At 41.7% G+C, this 27,950-nt stretch overlaps 1 protein-coding gene across 3 annotated transcripts; it reads left to right on the top strand.

The window, feature by feature from the left end:
- Window positions 1-86: 86 nt before the first annotated feature.
- On the top strand, window positions 87-27,847 carry GSDME (gasdermin E). Of its 3 annotated transcripts, XM_071560945.1 has the most exons (11): window positions 87-144; window positions 1,565-1,678; window positions 3,880-4,077; window positions 8,301-8,493; window positions 15,586-15,757; window positions 16,737-16,857; window positions 21,064-21,252; window positions 23,181-23,308; window positions 23,424-23,607; window positions 24,937-25,010; window positions 26,217-27,847. In XM_071560945.1, the coding sequence occupies exons 2-11, from the start codon at window positions 1,585-1,587 to the stop codon at window positions 26,445-26,447; spliced, it is 1,584 nt and encodes a 527-aa protein (XP_071417046.1). In that variant the 5' UTR covers window positions 87-144; window positions 1,565-1,584; the 3' UTR covers window positions 26,448-27,847. The 3 variants fall into 3 exon arrangements, with proteins under 3 accessions (XP_071417046.1, XP_071417044.1, XP_071417045.1); XM_071560943.1 differs by lacking the exon at window positions 87-144 and having other exon boundaries at window positions 1,589-1,678; window positions 3,848-4,077; XM_071560944.1 differs by lacking the exons at window positions 87-144; window positions 21,064-21,252 and having other exon boundaries at window positions 1,589-1,678; window positions 3,848-4,077.
- The last annotated feature ends 103 nt before the right edge of the window (window positions 27,848-27,950 follow it).

The following is a 27,950-nucleotide window of genomic DNA, read 5'->3' as shown; positions in this document are numbered from 1 at the left end:
TGCGGCGGGAGCGGCCCGAGCCTGCCCACACAGCGCCCTCCGCTCGCCGTGTCTCGCCTCGGGGCGCGGCTCGGCCCGGCCCGGCACGCCCAGCGGGCGGAGCGCCGCATCCCGGTGCGGGCGGCGGGGAGCGCCGGGAATTCTGTGAGTACGGGAGCGGGCCGGCGGCGGCGGCGGGGCCCGGCTGCCCCCGCCATGTCCCGGCCGCTGCCGCGCCGCCCTTCCTGGGGGCAGGAGGAGGGCCGGGATGAGCCCCGCTGTCCTTCCCGCCCCGGGGCGAGGCCGAGCGGTGCCTTCGAGGGTGTCCCGGCGGGGCCGTGCTTTCCTGCCCGAGCCGGGCGGGGTGTACGCAGCCGGGACTCGACGGCTCGGGCCCCTCCCCAGCCCTCGCACCTGTCGGGACGTGCCCGGGAGAGGCGCCGCGTCCCGCCCGGCTGCCCCAGCCCCTGTGCGGCATCGAGCTCGGGGGGACACGTGCTGCGGAGGGGCTGAGGCACAAAAGGGCCACATCCAGTGCTAAAATCTGTTGGATGTGCTCCTGGGGACCACGTCCGTTCAAGGACTGAAATGCATTGTGTGAACAGCCCGGCTAGGCTTTGTGTGTTAGCGCTTACAGATACTGTGTCTGTAATGCCTGACAGCTCTCCCAGCACCGCGGCTCCTGCCTGGTCCTCTGTCCTTCAGGGACTGTGTTTCCTTATAACTAAAGTTGACAAGGGATGTGCTGATATTTGGCAATCTGGTTGTACTCCTGTTCTGTAATTCCCTGAGTACTGTGCCCAGTGTGCTGTGTAACCTTATGGTAAAACACACACACGCAAAAAAAAAGGTATTTTTGTGTTTTATGTAAAGGATACAGAATGTAAGAAATAACTGGCCACTGCTGAGAACTTGCTTTTGTGCTGACAGAGGTAAATGCTAGTTATTCATAAAATGTTGCTTTGGCTCTAATGACCCAATACTGAGTTAGGGAGCTGTGATAAATTTGGATCTAATGCCCCACTATATCAAGTTAGGGAGCTGTGATAAAACAAACCGGGTGAGCTTTGTTTGTTTAAGTAGACAGTGAAGTTACTGTAATTATATTCACTTGATTTTATATCTGCCATTGAATAATCCTTCTGTAGCTGAGGTTCAGGCTAATTTTAAATTTCTCAGTAGGCAAGGAAGTGTTCCTCCTTCCTTTTCTGCTTTTATGCCTGGCTGTCAATCTGCAAGAGTGAATTTACTCTGACAGGTGTTTCCTAATAACTTTGATACCTTCCGTTTTAATTCTACCAAACCAAGCACAGCTCTATTAAAGTTTCCAGAGGAAGAAGCTCCAAAGGCAATTTTCTTAGTGCTGGGTCCATAACCACTCCATGTCCATTCAGTCAGGATGCTGTTGGTCCCAGTGGCTGTATTAACTCCCCAGTGTTGGCTAAGGGCACATGCAATTGCTGCCTGTCTTTGTTTTGTGAACTAGTGAAACTAGATATTTGGGTGCATTGTCGAATTTGTGTTAAAGGCACTATATCCAAGGAGTCGTAAATAGGAATTTGGATAGAATGTTCTTGCTTTGCAGGGACAGCTACACCAGCAAATATGCTCCCTGCAAAGACATTCCCAGCACAGCAAAGTGTGGAAGACACTGACTTTACCATTTTGAGGCTGAAAACTGACCTGCCTTTCCTGCTTGGTGAGTCTCCTTAGTCCTTACAAGCACTCTGGGCACTTTCCTGGATGTTCTTTTTGCCAATCAAAGTGTGGTGTCTGGAAGTGAAGACAAAACACCATGAATTGGATGTTTCATAGAATGGTGCAGTGGTTCTTCACGTGAGATTTAGTGAGTGTGTAACAATACTAGGAATTGATTTTTGCAATTTCTGTTACGATAAAATCCTTAGAAATTGGTGGCCTTTTTCTTTTCAGAGGCTATGCTCATGTAAATTGCTTGTGTAGGAAGAGGATCAGAATGAGTGAGCAGTCGTGTAATGCAGAGAAGTGTTTGAAGAAGGTTATGCTGGGGAAAGGCCACTAATGCCGGCAATGAGAATTTTCTTTAGGGTCCCCTCCATGACAAATCTGTCATCTGGCTGTTTGCAAAATACAGTGTCCTGCAAAAGAAGTCTCAGGGATAAAGAAAACTAGTTTTGTTTGGTTTTTTACTTCTGCGGTGGAGCTGCACTGCTTTGTTCTGTTAAAGTGTTCTCACTGAAATTAAACCAGGGAAATTTAAAGAGGAGAAATTTAAGAACGCAAAAATCAGTCTTAGTTCTTCTTAGGAAAAGGTCAGAAAACAAGAAAGTCAGTGGAAATATTCCCAGTGCATATGGCTGAGGCTGTGCTACAGGGTTTGTGGCAGCTGCAATTACAGTGAAAGCCCCAGAAGACTCTTTAGTAAAATGTTAAGCGACTTTGACATTGCTTAAATCCTTTTGATGCAGGTGTTGTTAGAAAACACCCTTTACTTGTTACATGGACTAGGCCATAGAGGAGAGTAGATACCTCAACATAAATTAGTAAATACTGTGTAAAATATCTGAAATGGGATTTGGGAAAAACTAATGGAAAGGTAAGTTTCCATCTGCAGGAAGGCTTTTTTCCCCCTAACTAAAATGTGGAGCCTGTGGTCCAAGCACTAGTATCTTTATTCAGGTTTCCATTTTCTGTTGATAATCCTGAGTACTCCCTGCAATATCAATTTTTGTTTAAAGTCTGTTCTATCTTACTGTGGCCCGTATTTGTCAATGACAAATCTAAGATCTCTGCAGGATGAGGCAGGTAATTAATCATGAATGTGTGAATATCCAGCTGAGACATCTTATGATCTTAGTTGAACTTTCCAGTCAGTGTCAGCTGGGAGATTCAGAGGAATACTGCCAGATTTTTAAAAACCTGATTTAATTCTGGGGATATCATTAGCTCAAAAAATACAGAATTGAAGAACTAATAAAGATTAGATTTCTTAAAAGGATCAAATATTAATTTATTAGATTTGTATATTTAGCACTTGCGAATGGTCATTTTACACTTTCTTCTTTGCATTTATCCAATTTCTCATACTGAAAAAAAAATCCTTTTAAATACAGCAAAATGCATTGCTGGGAATAAAGAAAGTCTTACACGATAAGAGATGCTGGTATTTTTTAATTAAAATCATTGAAAAGCTATAATAAGGATATGTATGTAGCTGTTTAGTGGATATGAATAGCATTTGCAAGTAACATATGTTCAATTTAGCTGTAGTTAGCTAAATGGTAAACAGAAAATTTGAAAATGCTGAAGATAAAAAAGAATTCATAAAGGAAAAAATAATGGAAAGTTTCCAGGGTTGTAGTTCAGGAACAAAACTTACTAGCAAAGCTGCCAGCTCAAATATTTGTTGCTTTTTATAGAATAGTTGTTATTATCCCTACATGTGTTTACTCACTATTAAAAAGATAAAGATAATTCGTGTGAGTAATACCTACTTACCTTATATGGAGTGCAATAGTTTTACATTAGGTAATAAAAGAAGGATTATTTAATCCTCTGCCATTGCCCCAGTGCACTCCATATCCCAGCCAGTCTCTGCGAGGTGCTCGTTAGTAGATGCTTTTTCATAGAGTTTCAGGTAGGCTAAGGTTTTTTTCCTCTCTAGTAGGTTAATAACCTGTGAATGTTTCTTTTAATTGTGTTACTGTGAAAAGTTTTTTATTTTGGGAGAAATTGTTTGAACTGTGGTTCCCAGCACAGAGTGGAGAAGATGGGGTGAAAACACTACCTGTTCCTGCATTAATACCAATGCTATGAAGAACTTCTGAAAGTGACAATGTAAATATTTATCCTTTACAACTGTAGTTTGAAAACATGTGTATTCTTTCAGGCTTGATTGATTCCCCAAGATGTTTGCAAAAGCAACAAAGAATTTTGTGAGAGAAACTGACAGTGGAGGTGACCTGATCCCTGTCTCCCACCTGAACGCCTCAGACAAGCTGCAGCTTTTGAGCTTAGTTACCAAGAGGAGGAAATTCTGGTGCTGGCAGAAGCCCAAGTACCATTTCTTGACAGTTACCCTGAGTGATGTGCTTACTGAAGACAAGCCAATAAAACCAGGTAAAGCCATACTCGGGCAGCACTATTACTGCAGATCAAAAGAATACAAATCCTGGTCTGTTTTGTTATATTTTTAATTTTGTTACTAGAGGACTTCTTTCAGAGGAATGCTCTGAAGTGTTCTCCATCTGTGGAAATGATAGGAATGCTACTTTTCTCACTTGACTATTCATTTAATTCAAACTGGTAATGATACAAATTTGTTATAAAAAATGGAAAGTTTTGCCTGCGTAGGCTATTGAAATTGAGTGCTGAAGGTTGTCAGGCTGTACAGTCCTGCTGTTTAATAACAGTGATGTCTGCAGCCACAGAACTTCCCTAAAGTATAGAATCATAGAATCGATTGGGTTGGAAAAGACCTCCAAGATCATTGAGTCCAACCCTTGGTCCAACTCTAGTCCATTTACTAGATCATGGCACTCAGCGCCACGTCCAATCTGCGTTTAAAAATCTCTAGGGATGGTGAATCCACCACCTCTCTGGGCAGCCCATTCCAATGCCTGATTACTCTCTCTGGAAAGAATTTTTTTCTGATATCCAACTTAAATTTCCCCTGACAGAGCTTAAGCCCATGCCCCCTTGTCCTATTGCTGAGTGCCTGGGTGAGTCCCTTCACCAGCCTTGTTGCTCTTCTCTGGACTCGCTCCAGCACCTCAATATCTTTCCTGATCTGAGGGGCCCAGAACTGAACACAGTACTCAAGGTGTGGCCTCACCAACGCAGAGTACAGGGGAAGGATCACTTCCCTGGTCCTGGTGGCCACGCTATTTTTGATACAGGCCAGGATCCCATTGGCCTTTTTGGCCACCTGGGCACACTGTTGGCTCATGTTGAGCTTCCTGTCAGTTAGTACTCCAAGGTCCCTTTCTGCCTGGCTGCTCTCCAGCCACTCTGTGCCCAGCCTGTAGCGCTGCAGGGGGCTGTTGTGGCCAAAGTGCAGGACCCGGCACTTGGCCTTATTGAACTTCATCCCATTGGAATCAGCCCATCTCTCAAGTCTATCCAGATCCCTCTGCAGAGCCCTCCTGCCTTCCAGCAGGTTGACACTCCCTCCCAACTTGGTGTCATCAGTAAATTTGCTGATGATGGACTCAATCCCCTCATCTAAATCATCAATAAAGATGTTAAACAGGACTGGACCCAACACAGACCCCTGGGGAACACCACTAGTGACTGGCCGCCAGCTGGATGCAGCTCCGTTCACCAGCACTCTCTGGGCCCGACCCTCCAGCCAGCTCTTAATCCAGGAGAGGGTACACTTGTCCAGGCCATGGGCTACCAGCTTTTCCAGGAGTATATTATGGGAGACAGTGTCAAAGGCCTTGCTGAAGTCCAGATAGACCACATCCACAGCCTTCCCCTCATCCACCAGGTGGGTCACCTGATCGTAAAAAGAGATCAGGTTGGTCAGACAGGACCTGCCCCTCCTAAACCCATGCTGACTGGGTCTAATCCCTTGTCCACCCTGAAGGTGCTGTGTGATTGCACTCAGGATGAACTGCTCCATAACCCTGCCAGGCACGGAGGTCAGGCTGACAGGCCTGTAGTTGCCAGGGTCCTGCTTGCAGCCCTTTTTGTGAATTGGGGTGACATTGGCCAACCTCCAATCATCTGGGACCTCCCCAGAGAGCCAGGACTGTTGGAAGATGATGGAGAGCGGTTTGGCAAGCTCTTCTGCCAGCTCCCTCATCACCCTGGGATGGATCCCATCTGGTCCCATAGACTTGTTAGGATCCAGCTGGCTCAGTAAGTCAATAACTATTTCCTCCTGGAATACAGGAAGGCTATTCAGCTCCCTCTCCGTGTCTACCAGCTATAGAGGCCAGTTGTCTTGAGGGCCACTTGTCTTACTGGTGAAAACTGAGGCAAAGTAGGTGTTAAGTACCTCAGCCTTCTCCTCACCTTCCTTAACTGTATTTCCCTTCAAGTCCAACAGAGAATGGAGGTTTTCCTTGCCCTCCTTTTGTTATTAATGTATTTATAAAAGGACGTTTTGTTATCCCTAACTGAAATAACCAAATTTACTTCAAATTCCACTTTTCTTTCCCTAATTTTTTTCCTGCATGACCTAGCTCTATCTGTAAATTCTTTGTAAGTAGCCAGCCCTTTTTTCCATAGTCTGTAAACTTTCTTTTTATCCCTGATTTCTTCCAGAATCTCCCTATTTAACCAAGCTGGCTGTCTTCCCCTCCGGCTGGCCTTTCGGCACACTGGGACAGCCTGTTGCTGTGCACTCAAAATTTCCTTCTTAAAACATGTCCATCCCTCCTGGACCCCCTTGCCTTTAAGGGTTGTTTCCCAGGGTATGCTCTGAATCAGTTTTTGAATAGGCCAAAATCTGCTCTCTGGAAGTCCAAAGTAGAGGTTTTAATGGTGGCTCTCCTTACATCCCTGAGGACTGAAAATTCTATTATTTCATGGTCACTATGCCCCAGGCGGTCTCCAACCACTGCATCATCTACCAGCCCCTCTCTGTAAACAATAGGTCTAGCGGGGCCTTACCCCTGGTAGGCTCATTCACCAGTTGATGAAGGAAATTGTCCTCTGTACACTCCAGGAACCTCCTTGACTGCCTCTTCTCTGCAGTATGAAGCTCCCAGGAGATATCTGGCAGGTTAAAGTCACCCACAAGAACAAGGGCTGGAGATTTTGAGACATCTGCCAGCTGCTTGTAGAATAATTCATCTCCTTCATCATCCTGGTTGGGCGGTCTGTAACAGACTCCCACAAGGGTGTCAGCCTTGTTGGCCTTGCCCCTGATTCTGGCCCACAGGCACTCAACCTTGTCACTGCTGACCTCAACTTCAACAGAGTCAAGAGACTCTCTAACATAGAAAGCCACCCCTCCACCTCTCCTTCCCTGCCTGTCCTTTCTGAAGAGCTTGTAGCCCCCCATAGCAGCACTCCAGTCATGTGATTCATCCCACCACGTTTCTGTGACAGCAACTATGTCATAGTTTTCCTGCTGCACTATGGCTTCCAGCTCCTCTTGTTTGTTTCCCATACTGCGTGCATTGGTGTACATGCACTTCAGCTGGGCCATTGATTTCATTCTCAACTCGGGCTCTATGCCCTTAGGCCTATCTCTGGAGAGCCCAGTTGCCGTCCCTTCCCCCTTCAAATCTAGTTTAAAGCCCTCCTAACCAACCCTGCCAACTTATGGGCTACAGTTCTTTTACCCTCCGTAGATAAATGAAGCCCATCTGGTTTGACGAGACTGGGCAACACGGAGTTTGCCCCATGATCAAAAAACCCAACATTTTGACGATAGCACCATCCCCTAAGCCACCTATTGGTAAGCTGGGCTTTCCTAAGCCTCTCCTCATTCATCCCAGCTAGCACAGGAACTGAGGCAATTACTACCTGTGCTCCTGTCCCATGAAGAGATCAGGTCAGTGCCTTGAAATCTTTTTTAATTACTCTGGTACTCCTTTCATGTTCCAGTATGTGATAGCAGCATGAAAGTGTACTGTGCTCTAGGTCAGAAAGTGAATAAACAGTGTCTGGTTGGTGACAGTAGCCCTGGGGATGCTTTCCCAGGCCAAGCCAATAAAGTTTTACCACTCCTTCCTTTGGTCTTGCATAGACTGTTAAAAATGGTTGACCCTTGTGCTTCTTTCTTCATCCAACCACAACAGTGCAGGTTTTATGATTAACGAGATGGAATCCCAAATTTCTGGAAGTGCCACAATTCCATATAGGAAAAAAACAAGTCCTTGATATGTTTACTATAGGTGACTTGGAAGATTAGCTGATTCTGAGTCACCTGAGGCATACAGGTGTATAAGATTCAAAGTTGTTGTAAAACAGCTGCTTTCAGTGGTTTTCAGTGAGCTTTGAGACAGCCCTATAAAGAGATATGCCAAGATAATGCCAAAATACTAACCCTATTGTACAAGCAGGTCTGGTTTGTAGGGTTTTTTGTAGCTGAAATAAGTTTCAGTCATTCTTTATAAATTTTTCATAGCATCTGAGCTCAGTATTTCAGTCACCTTATGTTTTCCTAAAATGGCAAAATATAAAAGGTAGCAGAGGAAAGATGATGAAAACATGAAGGAAGCCAGAAAAAGAGTTGCAGAGCTGTAAATTCTATTATTTACCTTCTGATGCTGTTCCTTGCCTTCACTAACTTACCCTATTTTCTCTAACTGTTTTTCCAATAACTTCAGGACTGTTTCAGCACTTCCCTTCACAGGTAGAAATGACTTTTATTGCTTTCCTAGTGATTGTGGAGTCTGACTTTGCCAAATACACGGGAAAGTTTGAAGATTTTGTCCAAGGAAGTATTGAAGCATCATTCGTAAAGGTCAGCCTGGGAACTGGAGGGAAGGGCTATGTGGAAAACGAGTCCTCATTTGGAAACCTGAGGAAGCAGGAGATTGACTTGCAGCAGCTTATGAAAGATGTCAAGGACAGGTATGTTTCGAATGTGGGCATTGTAATGGCCAGGAAGGGTTACTGAGATGGAAAGGCTGGGGCCAGCTGCAATCACTGAACAATCAATTCTGTAGTGTTGCCATAGACTGAAAGCCATTTTTGTTACTGGAGCAAATGCTATGGAAACTGAATTCAGAACTACTAATGTTCTTGTAAGCAGGCTTTGTAATTTTGTGTGTGTGAGTGACTGTGCTAGAAAACTGGATTATTTGAAGTTGAAGGAATAGCAAAGATGAGCAAACATGGTCAACACATGTTCTACTAGTTGAAGAAAATAAAGATTTTCTTCCTATTATACACTGTGTTAACTGAGAGGAATGGTAGTCTACATTTTTCAAGATAAGCAACACTTCCTTACTTCCTGTCCTGCTCTGAAATTGGATTTATTTAATGTTGCAATAAGACAGACATGGTCCAAAGCCTACTTGGCAAGCAGCTGACAAGTCAGGGTTCTCCTCTGTATTGCAGGTCCTGACTCCTGGGAAACGAAGGTGGTTTGTTGTGACAGCGTTGTACTCTAGATCTGTAGCAGGGGATGTAATGTATTTTAATAGCCTTTTCTGATGCTCTGAAGATAAAGATGATAAGTTTTTGTTATCAGTGCAGAAGTTGTCAGAAGCAGTATAAATTTGCTTTAGATACACTGATGTTCTAGAAATAACCAATTCTCCATTTTCACAGGAACAAATGGCTGGTGTTCTTTTTATTATAAGCATTCAGAAGTCAGCAAATTTATTCTAATAAGCCACCTTGCTCTCTTTGTACTAAATGCCTTATTAAAAGCAGAAAATACTGGGTTAAATGTGTGTACCAAGTCTGTAAAATTAATATGCATCTAGGATTGGGAAAATTGTGTCAGTCAAGATATATAATCTTGTTTCTAGCACTAGATAAAGTCCTACAATAACTTTGATAACTACAATAACTGTGATTTAGATCAGTAAGCTTTTACTTTGTTTTGTGAAGTAAGTTACCTACTCTGTTCACACAGAGAATCCTCCCATAGCAAATCAGCACATTTTGGGATTGTAATCCTGAGGGCAACTAAATACTCAAAATATATTTTCTCTCTTTTGATTGTTGTAAGTCAGTTGCTGTACAATCTATATGTAACTGTAAATGAGATCGATGTGTGTATTGCTTTATGCAAGGAGCTAGTTCTTACTTCATAGTAAAGGTGGTTATAGCTTATTAAAGTTTATGATACACGGTGTATAATTGGCATCGAGTCAGTCTGCCTTCTGCCAGGTCACTGAAAATGATGAGGATAGCAGACTTTTTTTTATTCTTCAGTGTAATATGGAGGCTCACTGGAAATTGTGGTAATACGTTATAGATGAAATTTGGCTTGCTTGTTCATAAATATTCTATGATTTATGATTGATTGTGTCCAAGCTTCAAGCTTTCATCTTGTTCATGGAACATTGTGTGCAATTCAGGAATGCTGGTGCCTACAAGTTAGTGATTTTTGGATGCAGAGTGGTGCAATACTAAGAGGATGTTTACCTGTCAGCCCTTGTGAAATGGCAGTCAGCAAAGTGTTCTTGATGTCATTAACTGACACATGGTGCTTGTGCTTGTTTGATCAATCATTGCTTCATTTATTCTACATATATTGCCAAATTAAGTTACATTTTAAAGATGTTCTTGTATTAGGTTGATTAAGTCAAAGTTGCAGATAAATAACAGAAAACTCTAAAAAGTCAAAGCTGATATGCCTTTTAAACTAAGTCATATGAGTGTTCAGAGTTTAGCAAGCTGGAAGTGCTCAGTGCCAGCAAATTGGTTTCCTGTCACTTCTTAGGTGAACCTCCTGAAGATCCTACTGATCTTTTAATTAGATTCCAGATGCTGCACTGGCTCCTTTTTTGAAAAGGGATGACAGCTGAAGGATGCAGGATTTCTGCATCGTTGTTTGCAGAAGCAATGTAATTGTAAATGTAGAACACATTTATTAATATAGTATGCAATATTAAAATAAAGTTAATACTTTTAGGTATATAAACTTGGCATATTTCATTTTACGTTACTCTTGCTTTTGTATTACATTGTGCTCACTAGTTCATACCGATGTTGGGTCAGAGTCCTGTGCCCTTAACTCAATTGGGTTGCTATGGATTTAGGAGTATATTCCATCTTTTATTTCAAGATATTCAGTACTGTCTGCCATGCAATACTCAGAGAGAAGTTGATGAAGTATGGACTGTATGAGCAGACAGTAAGGTGGGTTGAAAACTGGCTGAATGGCTGGACCCAGAACGTATTGATTGGTGGTACAAAGTCTAGTTAGAGGCCAGTGACTAATTATGTACCCCAGGAGACAATGCTATGTCCAGTCCTATTGAACATCTTCATTAATCATCTGAGTGATGGGGTCAGTGAGTCTACCCTCAGCAAGTTTGCTGATGGCCCAAAGCTGGAAGGAGTGGCTGATACACCCGGAGGGTCCTGCTGCCATCCACAGAGACCTGAGCAGGCTGCTTTGGTGAGAACCTCATGCAGTTCAGCAAAAGGGAAGTGCAAAGTGCTGCACATGGAACAACCCCAGGCATCAGTACATGCTGGGGACTGACCAGTTGGAAAGCAGCTTTGCAGAAAAGGTCCTGGGAGTCCTGGTGGGCATCAGGTTGGGTATGAGTCAGTAGTGTGTCCCTGCTGCAAAGGCCAGTGGTACCTGGACTGCATGAGGAGGAGTATTGCCGGCAACTGTGGGAGGTGATCCTGCCCCTCTGCTCAGCACTGGTGAGGCCAGATCTGGAGTGCAGTGTACAGTTTCCTACTGCAAGGGAGAGATGGACATATTGGAGAGAGTGCAGTGAAGGGCCAGCGTGATGATGAAAACAACTGTAACATCTCACATTTGTGGAAAGGCTGAAAGAGATGGGACTGTTTAGCTTGGAGAAGAGAAGGCTCTGGGGGGAAGGATCTTATTAATGTATATGACTATCTGAAGGACACATGTATTCTTGGGGAAGGTATTCTGTGAAGTAATTGTCAGGTTATTCTGTAGGGAAATCAGTGAAATGCCATCAATAAGCTGATTGTTGCAGATGCTGTGTTCTGTAAGAAGTAGGTCAGAGAGATTATATTTGAAATGAATTAACAGAAGAAATATTATGCATCTGTGTTTGGTGGAAAGTGGCAGAGGGAGATCTCGTGGATTTTACTCCATGGCACTTATCTAGAGGTCTCTATCAGAGCAGGATCAAAGAGGTATGAATACTCTGTGCAGCAAGCAGCAATTGTATGGAAGACATCAGACTGTTGCACATTATAAATGCAGTGTAGAAGAAGCTATGAGTGTGGGCTGCCCATGTCTCTACAGCCAGGAGAGGACGTGTGTTGAGGTGACATTGCTCTGAGCAATGGTTTTTCACTCATGGGTAGTTTGGACTAGTGAAAATCTGTGCAGGCAGGCAGCAGTGCTGAGTTCAGGGTGAGGCTGGAGTGTGCTCACAGGAGCAACCATTCTTGTTGGTATCTGTAGTAAATTGGCAAACATCTTACTTGGGGGTTCATGGGGTGAGTTACTGAGAAGATTAGGCAAGATACAAAGGTAAAATAGTCCTAAGGCCTCTTCTTTGTGGATGATTAGGTCAAATTCTGTGCCTAAAGGAACGACGCTCAGTTTCAGGAGGGGGATTTGGAGCAGGCTCCTCCTCTCTGCTTTAACTGAGAGTCTGCAATATTGCTAGGTGTTGTCTGTTTTCTTTTGGCATCATTTGGTTTCTGCTGTTCTGCCTTCTTTTCTGCCTCCAGTCTGCAGAAAATTATCTTTTTGCCTCTATTTTCCACTGCTTTTCTCATGCAGGAAGAGAAAAGTTGAATGAAGGTGAAGGAAGTCTTTGCGTTGCAGGAGAATGGGAAGTGTTTTATCCAGTTAAATGTGGAGTGAGACCAAAACTCAAGTGATCATTTTCTGTACATGTTTGACCTATAGAGCTTCCAGCGTAGTAAATCATTGACCTCCGGGAGGTTATTTAAGCAGAACAAACAATCAAGCAAAACCTCGTAATCCTTTTAAATTATCTTTATTTATATAGGCTCATACTCTGGATGTTGGATAATGGGACTTAGCAACCCAAAATTCATTGTATTTTATAGTCTTACTTTGGAGTGCTTCAGCTCAGGAGCACAGTGATGTGGGACAGCCGGCACAAGGTTGGTGAGGGCTCCTGTACAATAGATAATGGAAGAGACAATAAGAATGATGATTGTAGCAGAGAAATTAAAGCTCTGAAATGTGACCTGTAACATAAAAAAAGGCAATGCATGCATGCATGTATTCTCAGGCATTTAACTCAGCCATCATGTGTTACTCCGATATATTCTTCATCTTTGGAGTGTTACGCTAGCAAGTTCAGCTCTTGTAAAAATAGTCATAGATTTAGTGGCCATTGCCCTGCAATACTTGAAGCCCTGCTTTGATTGTCAGACTTTAACCCTGATGTATTTTACTCTTGATGATTGTTTTCAATGATAATTCAGATAAGTTGGGTATTTGCTTACCTCATATCATGTCTTGTTTAAGTTGCTGAGAAGGGCAGAATATTTTGTCTTCAACAGACTGTGCCCCAGTAATAACTCATGATGTACCCACACACAACCCTATAGTCTGTTTTATGATGGAAAGTTCAGTGCCAGAAGTCTAGAGGAGAGCATTTAACTGTGCTGCCCTAGAAGAAAAGGTATTTGTAGCTGTGGGTAAAGGTACGTGTTTAAATCTCTGAATTCAATACTGACTAAACATACTGGGCAGAGGGGAGCATTTCTGCTGGCTTTCCAATTGTGCCTGTCCCACTGAAGTCACTCAAATCTTGAGGCTGAGGCAGTGGGCCTGTCTCTGCCACACATGCAGCTCTGTGCAGGGGACCCCAGCTCACCTCTGAGATGGCATCGCTGCATCAGGGGCCCAGCAGGGAGCTTTGGGCCCTGCCTGTTGGTGTTGCTCTGTAGACTCCAGTGGTGTGGCAGCAAATCCAGCGCTGCCTCTTGAATTTGTTCACTGTGCCTCTTTGCAAGTTACAGTATGCCTTCTAACTCTGCCACTCTGCTATTAGCTCTGCTGCTGGCCCTCAGAGCCAAGAGGGTGGCAGGGTCTGAGCCAGTCCTGCTCCGGGCAAAATACTGCAGAAGCAGATGGAAGAAAAAGTCTCTTGAATTATTTTGGTATTTCATTTGTATAGAATCAGGTAACCTTCTTTCATTAGCACTCGCTCAGAAATAGCAAATCTTTATTTAATCTACATTCTTCTACCTTAGATTGTGTGGGGCTTTTTTGCCCCTAAATTTTGGGGATATCTAGCAAGTTTGTCATCCTCTAAAACAGACAAAAGAACATACGTGAAAGAAAATTACAAACTGCTTTTATGCTTCTTTATTGTATTTTTTCCCCTGTGGTTTCCCAGGTCAAATGTTAATATTGCAGGTCTTAGTGCATTAATTTGTATTTTCTAGATGCTTAGCACACCACTTCAGGAACATAAATAATTATTGTGAAGTATATGATAGGCTTGGTGGTGTGTTACTGTGATAACTAATGGCTCTGGTTGGCAGGCACTTCTGAGAGCAGTGATGTTTGTGATTGCTTGACATTTCTTCAGTCTTAGCTTAATCCAAAGATTCATTGCATTCCAAGCATAAAGCATGGCTATGCACCAAAAGAAAAAGAGAGTTTTATATTAATAATCTCAGGAATGTCTGGGGGATGCTTTTCTAGTGGCTGCTGCATTGCTTCAGAGGTATTTTCTTTCCCTTGTTTAAACAATCAGCTTTAAGGTTTTCAGACAGTTCATTCCAACTGATTGAACTTTCATATAAGCATGTAACTCTCCAAAGATCAAAAATTGCCTGAGGATATTTTTAATTCAATAAAAAAACCAAGTTAACTTCAGACTTTAGCAAACTGCATAAATTCAAAACTCCAAAATCTAATAAATCTAAAACTTTTTAATTAAAAGTGGAGATATCTCGATTTAAATGGAGTCAGACATGTCTTTCTGTCACATTTTTGGGGAATTGCCATTTAGCTCCATGAATAGCCATTTACATTAAAAGGGAGGAGAAAAGATTCAATAACTTGAGCCAGGGATAGCAATTCTTTAATCTTCCAAGTGTCTTGCTAGACTTATCTGTTCATGGAACATATGACATCTCATCTGAGGATGTCCAGTGAGTATTTTTCAAAAGTATAATATAATTTTAATCAATTAAATACAATTAAGAAGTTGCTTTAACTGTTACCAGAAAATCTGTTAACACCTCAAAAGGCAAGGTAGTGGATTTTGTAAGATTTTTTTAGAAAATAAACCTATATTGTTTCTTGGAGTTCACTTTCTGTCTTCTGCTCATTCTAAGAAGAGCCTAATGTTAGAACTGTCTCCAGCAGCACTTAAACATGTGCTGAATTACACTGTGGAGTAGGGATGGAGTTAAGTTTGGGCATGGGCTAGAGATTTGAGGTCCTTCCCACAGCTAGTTTTATTTTGGATTGTGATAGTTCTAGTCACTAATTTTGATTTTTGAGTCTGTATGAATGAGTAACACAGGAGTTTGTAGTGGGTGGTTTTTTTCACTAATCTTCTGGAGTCTTGAAATCTGTGAAATCTTCAGTGTTTTCTCATCCTGCCCTTTGAAGTACTTGGTCAGTGCTAATCCCACTTCAGCAACACCAAAACAGATCATAGCAAGCAGTGAGGGTTGGCATTGACATGTTGCACTGTTAGTGTTCCATCAGCACTGTTAGTCAGCATCCCCTGCCATGGCTGTGTTAATGGCAGTGTGAATTTACAGTGGGAGAAGATTCAGTCCATGTCTGCAAGCCTGGCTGGTTGTTTTCATATTACCCTGGAAGCTTAAAGTTTTTGCTCAAGAGTAAGGAATCAAGACTTCAATATGTGTGTCGGGACTTCCTGTGAAATACAGATACTTCCTGCTACCAAATAAAAAAAGAGACATAGTAATTTTGAGGAGACTGCTTATACACCTTTGTTGTTTTTACAATAAAAGCTTCTTCAATCAATTAAGAAAATTCTAGTATTGATGTTGTTAATATTGTCTTTTCTTTTTCAGAACAATAGATCTAAGCAGTAGTTTACTGCAACAAGTAATAGAGAGAAAACGTGAAGTCCTGTGCATCTTGAGAGAAAAGATAGTAACAACTCAGAGGTGTACTATTTCTGAACGTATCCAGACAGAAGAAAAAGTCAGTGGTGTGATGGGATGCACTGCAAAAACAGTAAAGGTAAGTTACTAAAATCAACAAGGAATATTGCAGATTATCTGAGAAATTACAGTTTCTCTAGATAGCCTTCAGAGTATTTTTCATGCTTCCTTAACATGTTGAACTCACTGTACTGCTTAACTGTAAAACTTCAGAAAGGTAAAATGTTTTTCTGTTGCCTTTCTGACAAAAGATGCCATCTTTTAGTGTGAGTCTGCAATGTAGTTTCCACCAATACTATCACATTGCTATTCAATTTCTATGTATATTCCTGCCTACAGCAGAACATAAAGCAAATCTATAGCAATTCATTGAATGCTGAATAGAAAAATGCATTGCTGAAGAAAATTTATTTGAAAAGCCAAGTAATCATTCATCACAAATGGTTGCAGTGTCTACTGAGTTTTCATATTTATTGGGAAGCTATTTGTTTTCAATCATGGGACTAGAAATTAACTCCATTATGAGGATACCTGAAAAACTGCTTATGAATTGAGAAGAAATTGCCGAAGTCAAAACATATGCTTATTCATTTTAAGTGTTTTTTTAAAGCTGGAGATGAATCACTTCCGTGTCCAGGGTGTTTCCAGTGGCAGAAATCTGGGAGCTGCAGTACAACAACCCTCTGTGCAAGTGCCACCTTCTGGGGACAAATCTCCAACTGGGCAAAAGAAATGCAAAGATAAAATTGGGCAGTGCAGGATACTGAAGTGGGTGTCCATTTCCTAGTGATGTGGTGTTCCATGTGTGGCAAAAGCTGCACCTGGAGCTCAGCTGTGTGCTAGGACAGGGTAGCTAAGAGTTTGAGAGCTTCACTTGGCATTGTGCTTCTACCTCGCTCTTCCTCTAGTTCCTCTTGCAGATGGCAAACGTAACATGTTCTTTAGTTAGACATCACAGAGAATAAAGCATATTCTTTCTCTGTATTTTTCACCTTAATTCTGTGTTTAAACTATACAATAGCTGAATCAGATAAATGGTGAATAAATCTGTCTTCTAGGTTTCAGTAAGTGAAAACGGAAGTATGGTGAAGGATTCTAGTGTGATCCTCGAAATTCCTCCTGCAACCACTATTGCCTATGGTGTAATTGAACTGTTTATAAAGCACAATGGCCAGTTTGGTAAGTGAAAAGCTCATTATCTGTGGCACACAGTTCAGCTTTGGACAAAGCTATCTGTCTGGCAGTGAGTTTTGGATTTCCTTGTGCATGAAGGTGATGATGCTGTGTGGTCTCCTTTGCCTTGATATTTGTGCTGGAAATGCTGCACTTCTGTTTTAGTAATGCTTTTTCACTTACTTGAAAATATTGTAAACTCAGAATAACTTGGGCTTCAGAGGACTGCAGGATCATCTAGCTCAAGCCTGAGCCAAGGCAGGGCCAACTTTTGAACTTAGATCTAAGCTCAAGAGTTTGATCAGATTGCTTGTATCCTTGTGTATTCTAATGTTTTGATTATCTCCGGAGACAAGAGATTCCATTGCTCCTCTGGGCAGCCTGTTACCATGTTTGATGAATGTGGTGGTGAACTTTTTTTTCCTTAATATCTAATGAGAAGTTCCCTGTAACTTATGTCTCTTTCCTTCAGTCCTGTCACCATACAGAAGAGTCTGTCACTGCCTTCTCTTCACACTTCCATTGGGTAGTTACAGATAGCAGTAAGGTTCTCCCTTAGCAATGCCTTCTCCAGGCTGGACAAACCCAGTCTCTCAGCCTCTCCTCATACTTGTTCTCCAGCGCCCAGAGATCTTGGTGGCAGTTTGCTGCAGTATGTGAATATGGGGCTTGTACTGGGGAGTCCAAAACCAGACACAACACTCTGAATAGAGTTGCCCAAATTGAAAACTCAGTTTCATCAGTCCACTGGCTACACTGTTGTCAGTACAGCCCTGTATGCAGCAAACTTCAGTAACTGCAGGGGCACAGTGCCGATCCTCTCAAATTTGTTGTTCGGGTCTTTTTCTGCAATTTTGCTTCCAGCTAGCTGGCCCTTGCCCAAGCTGTTCCCCTCACCTGTTGGCAGGAGAGTGACCTGAATGCAAATCAATGGCCAACCAGGAATGTTTACACAACAGTCATGCCAAGAAAAGAATTTTTCATACAGGAATGGAATTTAAATTTTTCTAACTTACACTTTCATATACAGATTTCCCTCAGAATGTTTGCAGAAATGTCCTTGTCATGTTTTCTGGTCATGCAGTACTTACGTCAGGTCAAATATTTTTCAGGTTAAAAAAAAAGTTGAAATTGGCTTTGGGGGGAGTTGTAACTGTGTTCTGAAGAATCACTTGCGTTTTTCTTTCTTGTTTATCCTCATTTTAACTCCCTGACCTAAAGGTAGTTTCAGGGACTATTACGCAAGAAGAAAGGAACTCAGATGGACTGTGTGTAGCTGGAAGTTGCAAAGGACTGAGGTGGAGAGAAACAGGAGATACACTGAAGAAGTAATTGAAGTACAGTTGAGATTTGAATCCAGGATGCACTTAATCTGGCTAAGAAACACAGATGATCATACTCCTTCATTCTTGTTGAATTGACTTCTGATATTAAGGAAGTCTGTAGGCTCAGGAATAGAAGTAAATATTATGTAACCTGTGAAAAGTTTCTGAAATGTGGAATTGCTCTGACGCAGACTGAACACAGAGATAATGGCAGAGGACGTTGACTTCACAGTTATAATAGAACTGTAATTCAAAGTAATGAGGTGCAATTAAGGCTATCTGACTATATAGGTGTATAGCTGATAACCTACTTAAGTGGTTTCTAGATAAAATTCCTGTGTCCTGCTAGCTTATAATGATCTGTATTTCTCTGCTCTTTTTCCACTTCTGCTTCTTTTTTCACTTTTTCCACATTTAACATTAATATTTTTCAAGTTTCAAAACAGCACAGCTTGTTTCATGTTTTATCTCAAACAACCTATGTCTTGCCTCTCTTCCTTTTGAATTTGTGCTATTTTCCTTTGCCTCAGTGTCACTGAGAAGGTAAAGGGGAGGAACTGTCAAGAAAATTAGGGATTTGCCTGCAACAGTAAGTATGGTGGTGCCTAAACTTCAACTTGTTAATGTCTGAGCAGCAGTGATCAGTGGTTTTTTATGGAAATAGAAATAGACTTTGAAGTTAAATCCAAGGACTAATGTAGTCCTTTCTCATGAGACTGAAAGTGACCAGTAGTAGGTGTAACCTAATGGAATTCTCTTCAGAGATAATTACGGAATAAGGTGCATGTAAACATTTTATTGTCTGTTTTTCTTTGCCACTGGCGGTGCTTGAGTTACTCTGTTAGACAAAATGCTATATAAATTTTCTTTAAAATGTTCTGGCTGATGTGGTTGGACATGCTTGGACATTTTTATAAAAAATAAAATGTGTGGCTTGCTTCCTCTTAAGTACCTGTAAATTAAACAGTCCTAATCTCTTCCACTTTTCCACACAAGTGTCTATTTGATTGCTTTTATTGATCATCTCTGGGTTTTGTGCATTTTTGTTAACATTTCTAAATAACAAGTTCTAACTGCACTGTTGGAGGTTTGTCATATAGGAATGTAATGGAATTCATAGAATCATAGAATCAGCTGGGTTGGAAAAGACCTCTGAGATCATCAAGTCCAACCCTTGATGCACTACCACTGGGGTCACTAACCCATGGCAATAAGTGCCACATCCAGTCTTGCCTTAAAATCCTTCAGGGATGGAGAATGCACCACCTCCTTGGGCAGCCCATTCCAATGCCTGATCACCCTTTATGTGAAGAATTCCCTCCTAACATCCAACCTAAACCTCCACTGGCAGAGCTTAAATTCAATACAGAATTAATTAACAGTCCTATTAATACAAATTTTTGAGTCCGATGTTTTCCTCTGAATTTCCTCTTACAAGAGTTAACAGCAGGGTCTTTATCTCTTAACACACAGTATCATCTGAAAAGTTTGATTTCCCTTATTAGCGTCATTCTGTCTTCCTCCTCAGGGTTCATGTGAAAGCCTTGTTATCGTCAATGAAAGTAACGTGTGAGTTGGCGTGATGGTGCCTCAGCTGCTGACCAAAGTCTTGTTGCTTTGGGAAGTTCTTAGCTTGTGTTAATCGCTTTCTGCTCACTCTTCTCTGCAAAGGGTTATGCAAGCATAAAGGTCTGTCGTATTTCTTCCTCTGTGGCAGAGATCTCTTTGTCTGCTTTCCCTTTGAAAAACCTTTTTGCTGATGGAGTGCTCTCCATGCTTTCTCATCTGCTTTGAATGTCCTTAATTTAGTGAGACAGGCTCTTAAAACTGCAGGAAGGTTATATTTAGGTTTTGTGCCTGGTACACGTGAGCATTGTGCTTGATTAGTTATGTTTTCTTCCCTTTGCTGTCAGGTATTACTTTAAAATTGAGTTTGTCTTGCCAGCCTGCCTGTGTTCCTCAGACCTCCTACAGAGTCCCAGGGGTATGGATTCAAATCTTGAAATAAAAGATGATCATAATATGCTTAGGGCTTTGATTGTATTCTGCATCTTTGGGGCACGATGCTGGATGCATGAGCACAGAACTCAGTACTCCAGAATTCTCAGCATAACTCTTACAAAGGCTCCATGTACCTTCCAGGATTCCCTCAACTTTGTCAAGCTGAAGGCACTGGGATGGCAGGAAAAGGGCAGTCCTGTCTGGGTGAGGTCACAAATATGAGGCAGAAAGGATAATCCATCAGGACATACTATTTTCTCCATGAAGTTACTGCAAAGAGACAGTATATTGCTGAGTGATTCTGTTAGGGAACGTGCCTGGGTAATATCCTTTAGAGACTCTCAAAAGCCTCCTTTTTTCCACTCATCTGGAGAACTTGAGGATGGATCTGTGGCTTGGCTAAAAAGAGGAACCTGTCAGCACCATGACCAAAAGAAGCTCTGTGAAGGACTCTCAAGAGTTCTTAGGAACCTCAGAGTGCTTTCATGTGTCTCCGTCATGAGTGGATCAGGAGGCCTGCATTGCAGCATGTCAGGAATTCATAGCTGCATCTCCTATGTGCAGCGTTCAGGTTTACAGTGTTGGAGAGAAGTTTTCATGGAATTTGCGGCCTACATTACTTTAGTTCACAGGAGCTGGTGTCACATTTTCTAGGTGGCAGCTGCACCGCAGGACCTTCATCTGTACATGCTGCACAAACACCAGGGCTGCAGTAATGCTCAGTAATTCGCATGCATAGCCAATGGTTGGCATTCTTTCCATCTGGAAGAAACAAGACATGGAGAAATCACATGCGAGAACACTAGAAAATACTAACTTGCATCTTATTTAGTAACTGCTTGTGTATTTTATTAATTATTGTTTTTAATTGCATTTCTAATTACAGAGTTCTGTCTGCTAGATGAACAACAAGGAGGTTTTGAAAAAGAAAGTACAGAAGGCTCAAATTATCCCCATTCATCTCTATTCAGAGATGCTTCATTTCTTTATCACCCAGATGCCGTTGATAATGAGATACACTCTGGGACTGAAAACCTCGTTCCCAGTGATGCTTCTCTAAGTGTATTGAAACAAGGTATTACCAGAAATGTGTTATAAGGTTCCCTTACAGTGAATTAAGCAACACGATAAGGATAAATAATCTTGTACAATAGTATGTAAGAAGTCCTGTTAGTTCCTTTCAATAGCCCTTATCAGGAACTCTTGGGGGAATGCACTGAGAGGATATAAAAGACTGGTTCTGCCATGGGTATATGCAGTGGACTGTTCCTAGGAACATCCTGAATCCATTTGTCATAAATATGGTCTTACAAAGTCAGGTGTTTATGCCAGCTCTGTTAGATTCCAGATAACCTCTGTAAGATTAGTGATGATTTATGCTTTCATTCAGAAAGGGTCATTGAAATACTTTGTCATTATTTGAAAAGCACTCTCAGTAAAGCTTCTTAGTTAGAGGCTATTTTAAGTCTGAAAATTACAAAGACATCTCCCCCACCTTCACTTAGCCTCATTATTTCCTGAGAAGCTTTATAACTAACAAAATTTAAATGTGAATTAAATAGAAGTTTGCAAATTGGTATAATGGGCCAGGTACAAGTTGTTTATTGTAGGAATGTAGAAAAAAGGGATGGGGTTGCTACTGGAGGAATGAAAAAAGGGAAAACCATTCAAGGCCTCAGAACACACTTTTCATTAGTTTTTGGTAGAGTTCTTACAGCTGTTTCTGCTGATGAACATCACTTCTGTTATCTATAAATTTCACGCTTTGTTAATGGTTGTTCAATAGACTGTGGCCAAAACAGATTATTTGTTGTCCTGAAATAAATTCTGTCATTCTCCTATGTAGACTTGCTTGGAAGGAGTAACTGTCTTCATGTGTATATAAAACCCACTTTCTTGTGAAAGAATGGTTTGCTGCTGTTCTGTGTTTTATTTTAGCTTGACACACCTTTGTGGCTTTCTTGCTTAAAAGGCTTGGAGATTTCTTTTAATTAATTAACCTGCACTATCTGTTGGAGGAAAAAAAGCTAAAAGAATTGTTTCTGATTTGAAAGTAGGTTTCCTTCTCTGTTATTTGTATAGACAGTCATACGATTGCATTAAATACAAAAAATATCTGCCTGTGGCTGGGCTTTTTTTGCCCCCAGTGAAGTAACTGTTTAGGGATAAAGGACATCTTTAAAGAAAGCATGTTTCTTGACTGGAGTGGCATGAAGGAAAATTTCTTTTAAACAAGGTTGAGAACAACTTGCCTGCCCATATTTTTGGAATGTGGGAAAAAGGCATTCTAAATTGCCAGCTGGCATTATTGATTTGAAAACTTTTTTTTTTGGCAAAGTGGTGATTTGGTGTCACAAACTATTTAGTTTCATTATCTTAGTTGAATTGTGAAATCAGTGCAGTGCACTCTTTTGTACTTCTGTTGTATGTACCATAATGGATTTGGGATTTCAATTAAGATGACATTTTGATCCTGGTTTTTTTTAATAATAATTAGTTCAGGGGTGAAGGGCTGTAATTCTTTTTTGTACCTGATGAAATATGAAGACAAGAATTTAGGGTCCTGATAGATCTGTGTGTGGACTTACATGATTGTAATTCATACTAACCACAGATTAAGTAATTTTATGAGCAGAACTCTTCATTCTGCCTTACAAATTAACATACTCTGGAGATAAACTTTAAAATGAAAACTTAATCTGTGATTAGTCTGATTAGCATTAAAATACTGAATTCTAAAATATTAAAAATACTGAACACCAAATGCTGATGCTTGGCAGCTGTTCTTCTTTCTTAGAGTTTTCACTGAGGCTTCCTTGGCCTCTTAGGAATTATAATCAGATCTGTTTCAGCCTTGCATGATAACTTGTGCTCACAGAAGTTGGGATGTCAGGGTGTGGTGATAAATGGGCTTATGAAACACATAGCAAAAATGCTACCTGTTTTTACTGCCATTTGTATAGAAATACTTAAGTTTTACTTCTTTCTGCTTTCTTGGGAAAGATCTGTCATGGTTGAAGACCCAGTTCCAGCCCTTTGTGAAGCTTCCAGAAGACAAGCAAAGAGCTTTATATAAAACCCTTTGTGAACTCTTTCCGCATGAAGAAACAATGACTGCCCTGGGGGATGTGGTAAGATGAAGGAATTTCAGCTTTCTTTCTAAAAGTAATTTCAGATTAGCACTAATGTTCTCCTGTGCTTGAATTTTTCTTTTTCAAGAAGTTTTGCTTATTCTTTTGCTTTCAGTTTGATGATATCTGCACAGGAGAGAAGCCAGATCTGGAGGAGTTAAAACTTGCACAACAAAGAGACCTCCTTAACTTCTTGCAGCTTTTAGGGTGCAGTTTACAGAGTGAGCTATTGCAGAAATATCAGCCTCAGGATGAAGAACTTTTCTCAGCTGCTCACCTTCTCATCAGTGCTCTCTCTGGTACGTTGTGAAGAGTGCTTTTTTTTATTTTATTTTTCTTTTAGAAGCTCCTTCATGATTAAGCATTTATGGCTTTCTTTGAACAGCTGGTGAGCTGAGCGAACATAAATTGTTCAGTTCCCTTTTTGAGTTTGGTATACTATGCTTAGCATTCCTGGCTGCAAATTAAATTCAGCCCTCAATCACTGACAGGTTTTGCATGTAAAATACACATTCCCCCAAGACTGCTCGACTTTGCTGAGTGTGGGCATTTGCAGTTTGGCAAGCTAATTCCTGTACTTACTGCATGGCAGTTCTTCCTGCTTAAATGCTGAGAAGTACAAATCAGGTGTTGTCTCCTGTGTAACAGTGTATATTGTGCAAACTAAATTTAGCAAAAATGGATGTAACATAGAGATGCTGCAATTAGAGGGTTGTTCTGCAGCTGCTGATACGGGAGATTAAACATAAATGTCAAACAAATGCCATCCTCTCAATCTAGTTGGCACCACAGTGTTAATTAAAAGATATCTGCAAAGTCCAGGGCAGACTTCCCTGGAATTTTCTCTCTCGTAAAGAAACAATTTCCTGACATTAGGGTGATGAAGGGAAGTCCAGTGTAGATGTGGCACTGTGTAGTAGAATGTCAATGTGCATCCATATATGCACAGTACCCAGGTAAGAAAGCTTAACTCATTTGTGGAGACAGGAAAGAAATAGAAAACAGAAACCTGCTGATGTGGTAACACTTGTCAGATGCTGTTAACAGCAGGGCGCAGTTAATTGAGCATGTTGCATTATCACCTGTCTCTTGCTAAAGTCCAGGCATAAGTGTAGGTGGATCAAGATTTGAAAGCTGTTTTATGCCTGTTGCTTCAGTTAGGAATTATAGTCTTTTTGTTACAGAGTTGAAGGGCACTACAGGGATCATCAGGTCCATCTCCCAGCCCCAAGGCAGTCTCAGCTATGTCAATCCTCTCAAATTGTGGTTTGCAGAAGTCAGTATCTCATATAGATTTTGAGAGCACAGTTCTTGATTTGAGGCCTAAGTCAATTTTTGCAACCTGTAGACTTGGGGTGAGACACTGAGGAGATACATAGGGAGGAGACAAGGATGATGGGGAGGAAATCTCTTTTCTACTGGTGTCTTTTCTCAAGGGCAGAGATAGTCAGACCCACAGCCCATCCCATTTTATTCTGCAGGCAGGATTAGGCTGGATCAGCCTCTTCCAAACATGCAGCTGAGGAGAATCCTAAAGCAGAACTCTCTGTCAAAGCCCCGCTTCCAGCAGCCAGCCTTGTCCAGCATTCACTGTAAACAATCTTTCCCTGTTAATGTTTCCTTCGCAGAGATGTCCGATTGCACTCTGGTCCTGCTGCGTGCCTGCTGTGATCTTCAGGTTGTTCCGGCATTGTGTTGTTTGGTGAGTAATGGGGCTATGGCTGTGTGGCCTGTGGGCTCATCAGCAGGAATGACCATGTCCTTGGTCTTACCATGTTTCTCACCCAGAAAAGGAGATGTCAAGCTCCAGTGTGAATTTCAGCCACAGGCAGTGCTTAGCCAAGGTCAGTCTTGACAGTGGCAAATGAAGCACATAATTTACTGCAGGTGGATACCTGACTTCTGAACATTTCTGTATTTGGGAAATTTCATGGGTTATGAGCAAAAGAAAATTTTAACTTAAGCTTACATTTTAATTTGCTAATAGTCTCACTGTTTTAAAGTCTCAGTAACAGTAATCACCTCCCCTTGGGAAACACAAATTCCACTTCGGTAGCAGCAGTGCTTGAGCCTTGGCAAATTCTGAAGTCCCAAAACTCTGAGGCCATTTATTGAAACTGCTGAAGGAATGGTGCAGGGCATTAGAGGGATGGAGCACCTCTCCTGTGAGGAAAGGGTGAGAGAATTGGGTTTGTTCAGCCTGGAGAGGAGAAGGCTTCAGGGTGGCCTTCCAGTACCTGAAGGGAGCCTACAAAAAAGCTGGACAAAGACTTTTTACAAGAGCATGTAGTGACAGGACAAGGAGGAATGGATTCAAACTGAAAGAGGGTAGGTTTGAATCCAGATGCTAGTAAGAAATTGTTTACTGTGAGCGTGGTGAGGTTGCTCGAAATTGTGGATGCCTCATCCCTAGAAATGTTTAAGGGCAGGTAGAATGGGACTTTGAGTAACCTGGTCTGGTGAAAAGTGTCCCTGCCCACAGCAGAAGGGAATTTGAACTAGATGATCTCTAATGTCCCTTCCAATTCAAATAATTGTATGTTTTTATCATTTTTTTTTTTTGTTTTTTAAGCTCACTTACAAAAAAACCCCTTTAAATATGTATGGGCAAGGGGAGTGGTACTATTTGCTCAGAGTGAGAGTTAAGTGTGGTCTGCAGTTGAGAGAGTTTGAACCTAGGGAGCAGTAGGAAAGATGTTTCTCCTTAAACAATGCCATAGAGCTTTGGTCCCGGATCAGTACGTCATACTTCTCAAGGTTAATAGTATAGGGAATCTTGCCCTTTTGCTGCTGCCTTGTAAGCTCTGTGGTGGTTTTGTACAAAAGAACCGAGTTGTGCGATTGCAGGAAGAGCACTGCTTGGAAAATGTTTTCATGTCACTTGTCTTTTGCTCTCTCATAAATGCAGCCTGACATTGCTTCAGCCGATGGCACTGTGGCGCTGGGCAGTCCTTCAGTGGCCGCTCTCACTGACAGAGGAAGATTTGATGTCGTGCAAAGGCTTTTTACTTCATCAAACATTAATCTGGAAATGACAGAGTCTTCTGTAAAAGTTGTAACTATGAAAGAACCTCGATTCTTCCCACTTGTTCTTTATGTTGCACTGTATGGACTTCATGCTTTAGGTGGGAACGTATAGGAGCTTTACTGAGGTTATGTTTAGCCTGCTTGCTGTTCTGTAGCTCTGTAGTGTTGGTGTGTTTGGGCTAAGCAGTAGAGCTGCTCCATTGGGTACTTAGGGCAGCACAGCCAGAGGTTAGGGCAGTCAGGGGGCACTCGTAACACCGGGGGACACCCTTTGCACCCCTGAAGTTCCTCTGCAGTTCCAGTGGAAAATACATACAATATAAGCGATGAAGGGGAAGAATTAAAAAAGAGAAGCAAGGAACAAAAATTGAAGAGCTGGTGTAATTGTCAGATCTGCAGGGCAGTAGAAACCTGATTGCTTGCATTAATATGCATGGGAGAAAACAGCAAAGTACAAACCGCTTTTTGTAAGCAAGCAGACAAGCAGGCTGTGGGAATCAGGGTTCTGCAATGCAGCAACTGTCTCGCTCCTTTAAGACTGGATGTGCAGAATGCCTTTACTCTGGAGCAAATGAAATGGAGGACTCTCAAAGAAGTACTTGATTAGGTTGTTATTAATTGTTGTTTGGCTTTTTCTGCACAATGCAGGAAATATAAACCCCTTTTTTTAAGAAACCAAGGCCACCTTAGGGATTTATGCATTTGTACAGCATTTCTGTTTCCTAATAGGTTTTTGCTCACCTTAGCAATTTTCAGCTGTTTAAATTACATTCTGAACTTTGAGGTACAGCAATGCCTTTTGGTGTGTGCACATGAAGGGTTCCTGCTGCATACCACAAAAATGATCATTTTACCCATAGGACATTTTAAGTGAAAATATTTTGCTTGTTTCTTTGACTAACAGCAAAGCATTAGTAGAGCACTGTGTGCTTTAAACTATTTCACCTTTTTTCCATCATAGTTCATTGTACATGTGGGCTTGGAAAGTTGATGTTCCAGGTAAGCAGAGTACCAGTGCTTGCAGGTAAGAAATGGCTGGCAGACAAACAAGCAGGCACTTATGTGAGGGTGATCAGTAATCGGGCCCTGCAGCATAGCTGGTAGGTAGGAGTCCTGGGTTTTTTACTGCTCTATTCCCCACATGGTCTTGAATAGATTGTCTAAGAAGTCTTCAAAAAGTCACCTCAGTTCAGCTTTCCCTGAGGACATTCAGAAAAGCACTGTGGAAACTTTCTATACCCTGAGAGCTCAGGGTGGCTCTGCACACTGGTGCCTTGGGCTTTTCTGGGTGTCATCTGTTAACTGAAGCTGATGGTGTTGCCTGAACCTTGCAGTGGTATAGGTGGAGGGATCCTTTAGGAGGATGGAAGTGTGCAACTGCTTCTGGCGTGATGGGTGTAAATGGGAGAGTCTTCTTTTGCCAATCATTACTCAAAAATTGCCTCTGTAACTAATTTATCATAACTTTCTATTAAATTTTATGTCAAAACAATAGAATAACTTATAACCTCATGCATGTAATTTTCATTGTTTTGAGGGTTCCAAAAAGACTTTTAAAGGTGGTGCACACAGATGGCAAGTGGCCGTGTGGGCATCCACATGGTGCCACTGTCCC

The sequence above is a fragment of the Pithys albifrons genome, chromosome 7, assembly GCF_047495875.1.
Source record: "Pithys albifrons albifrons isolate INPA30051 chromosome 7, PitAlb_v1, whole genome shotgun sequence".
Taxonomy (NCBI): Eukaryota; Metazoa; Chordata; class Aves; order Passeriformes; family Thamnophilidae; genus Pithys; species Pithys albifrons.
This window is presented reverse-complemented; position numbering and strand designations above follow the sequence as displayed.

Excerpts from the sequence above, each read along its gene's own strand:
- GSDME (XM_071560945.1), top strand. The coding sequence starts at position 1,585 with ATGCTCCCTGCAAAGACATTCCCAGCACAGCAAAGTGTGGAAGACACT. Across the intron at positions 1,679-3,879 it reads TGACCTGCCTTTCCTGCTTG|CAACAAAGAATTTTGTGAGA; the intron begins GTGAGTCTCCTT and ends TGTTTGCAAAAG. Across the intron at positions 16,858-21,063 it reads AAAGCACAATGGCCAGTTTG|AGTTCTGTCTGCTAGATGAA; the intron begins GTAAGTGAAAAG and ends TTCTAATTACAG.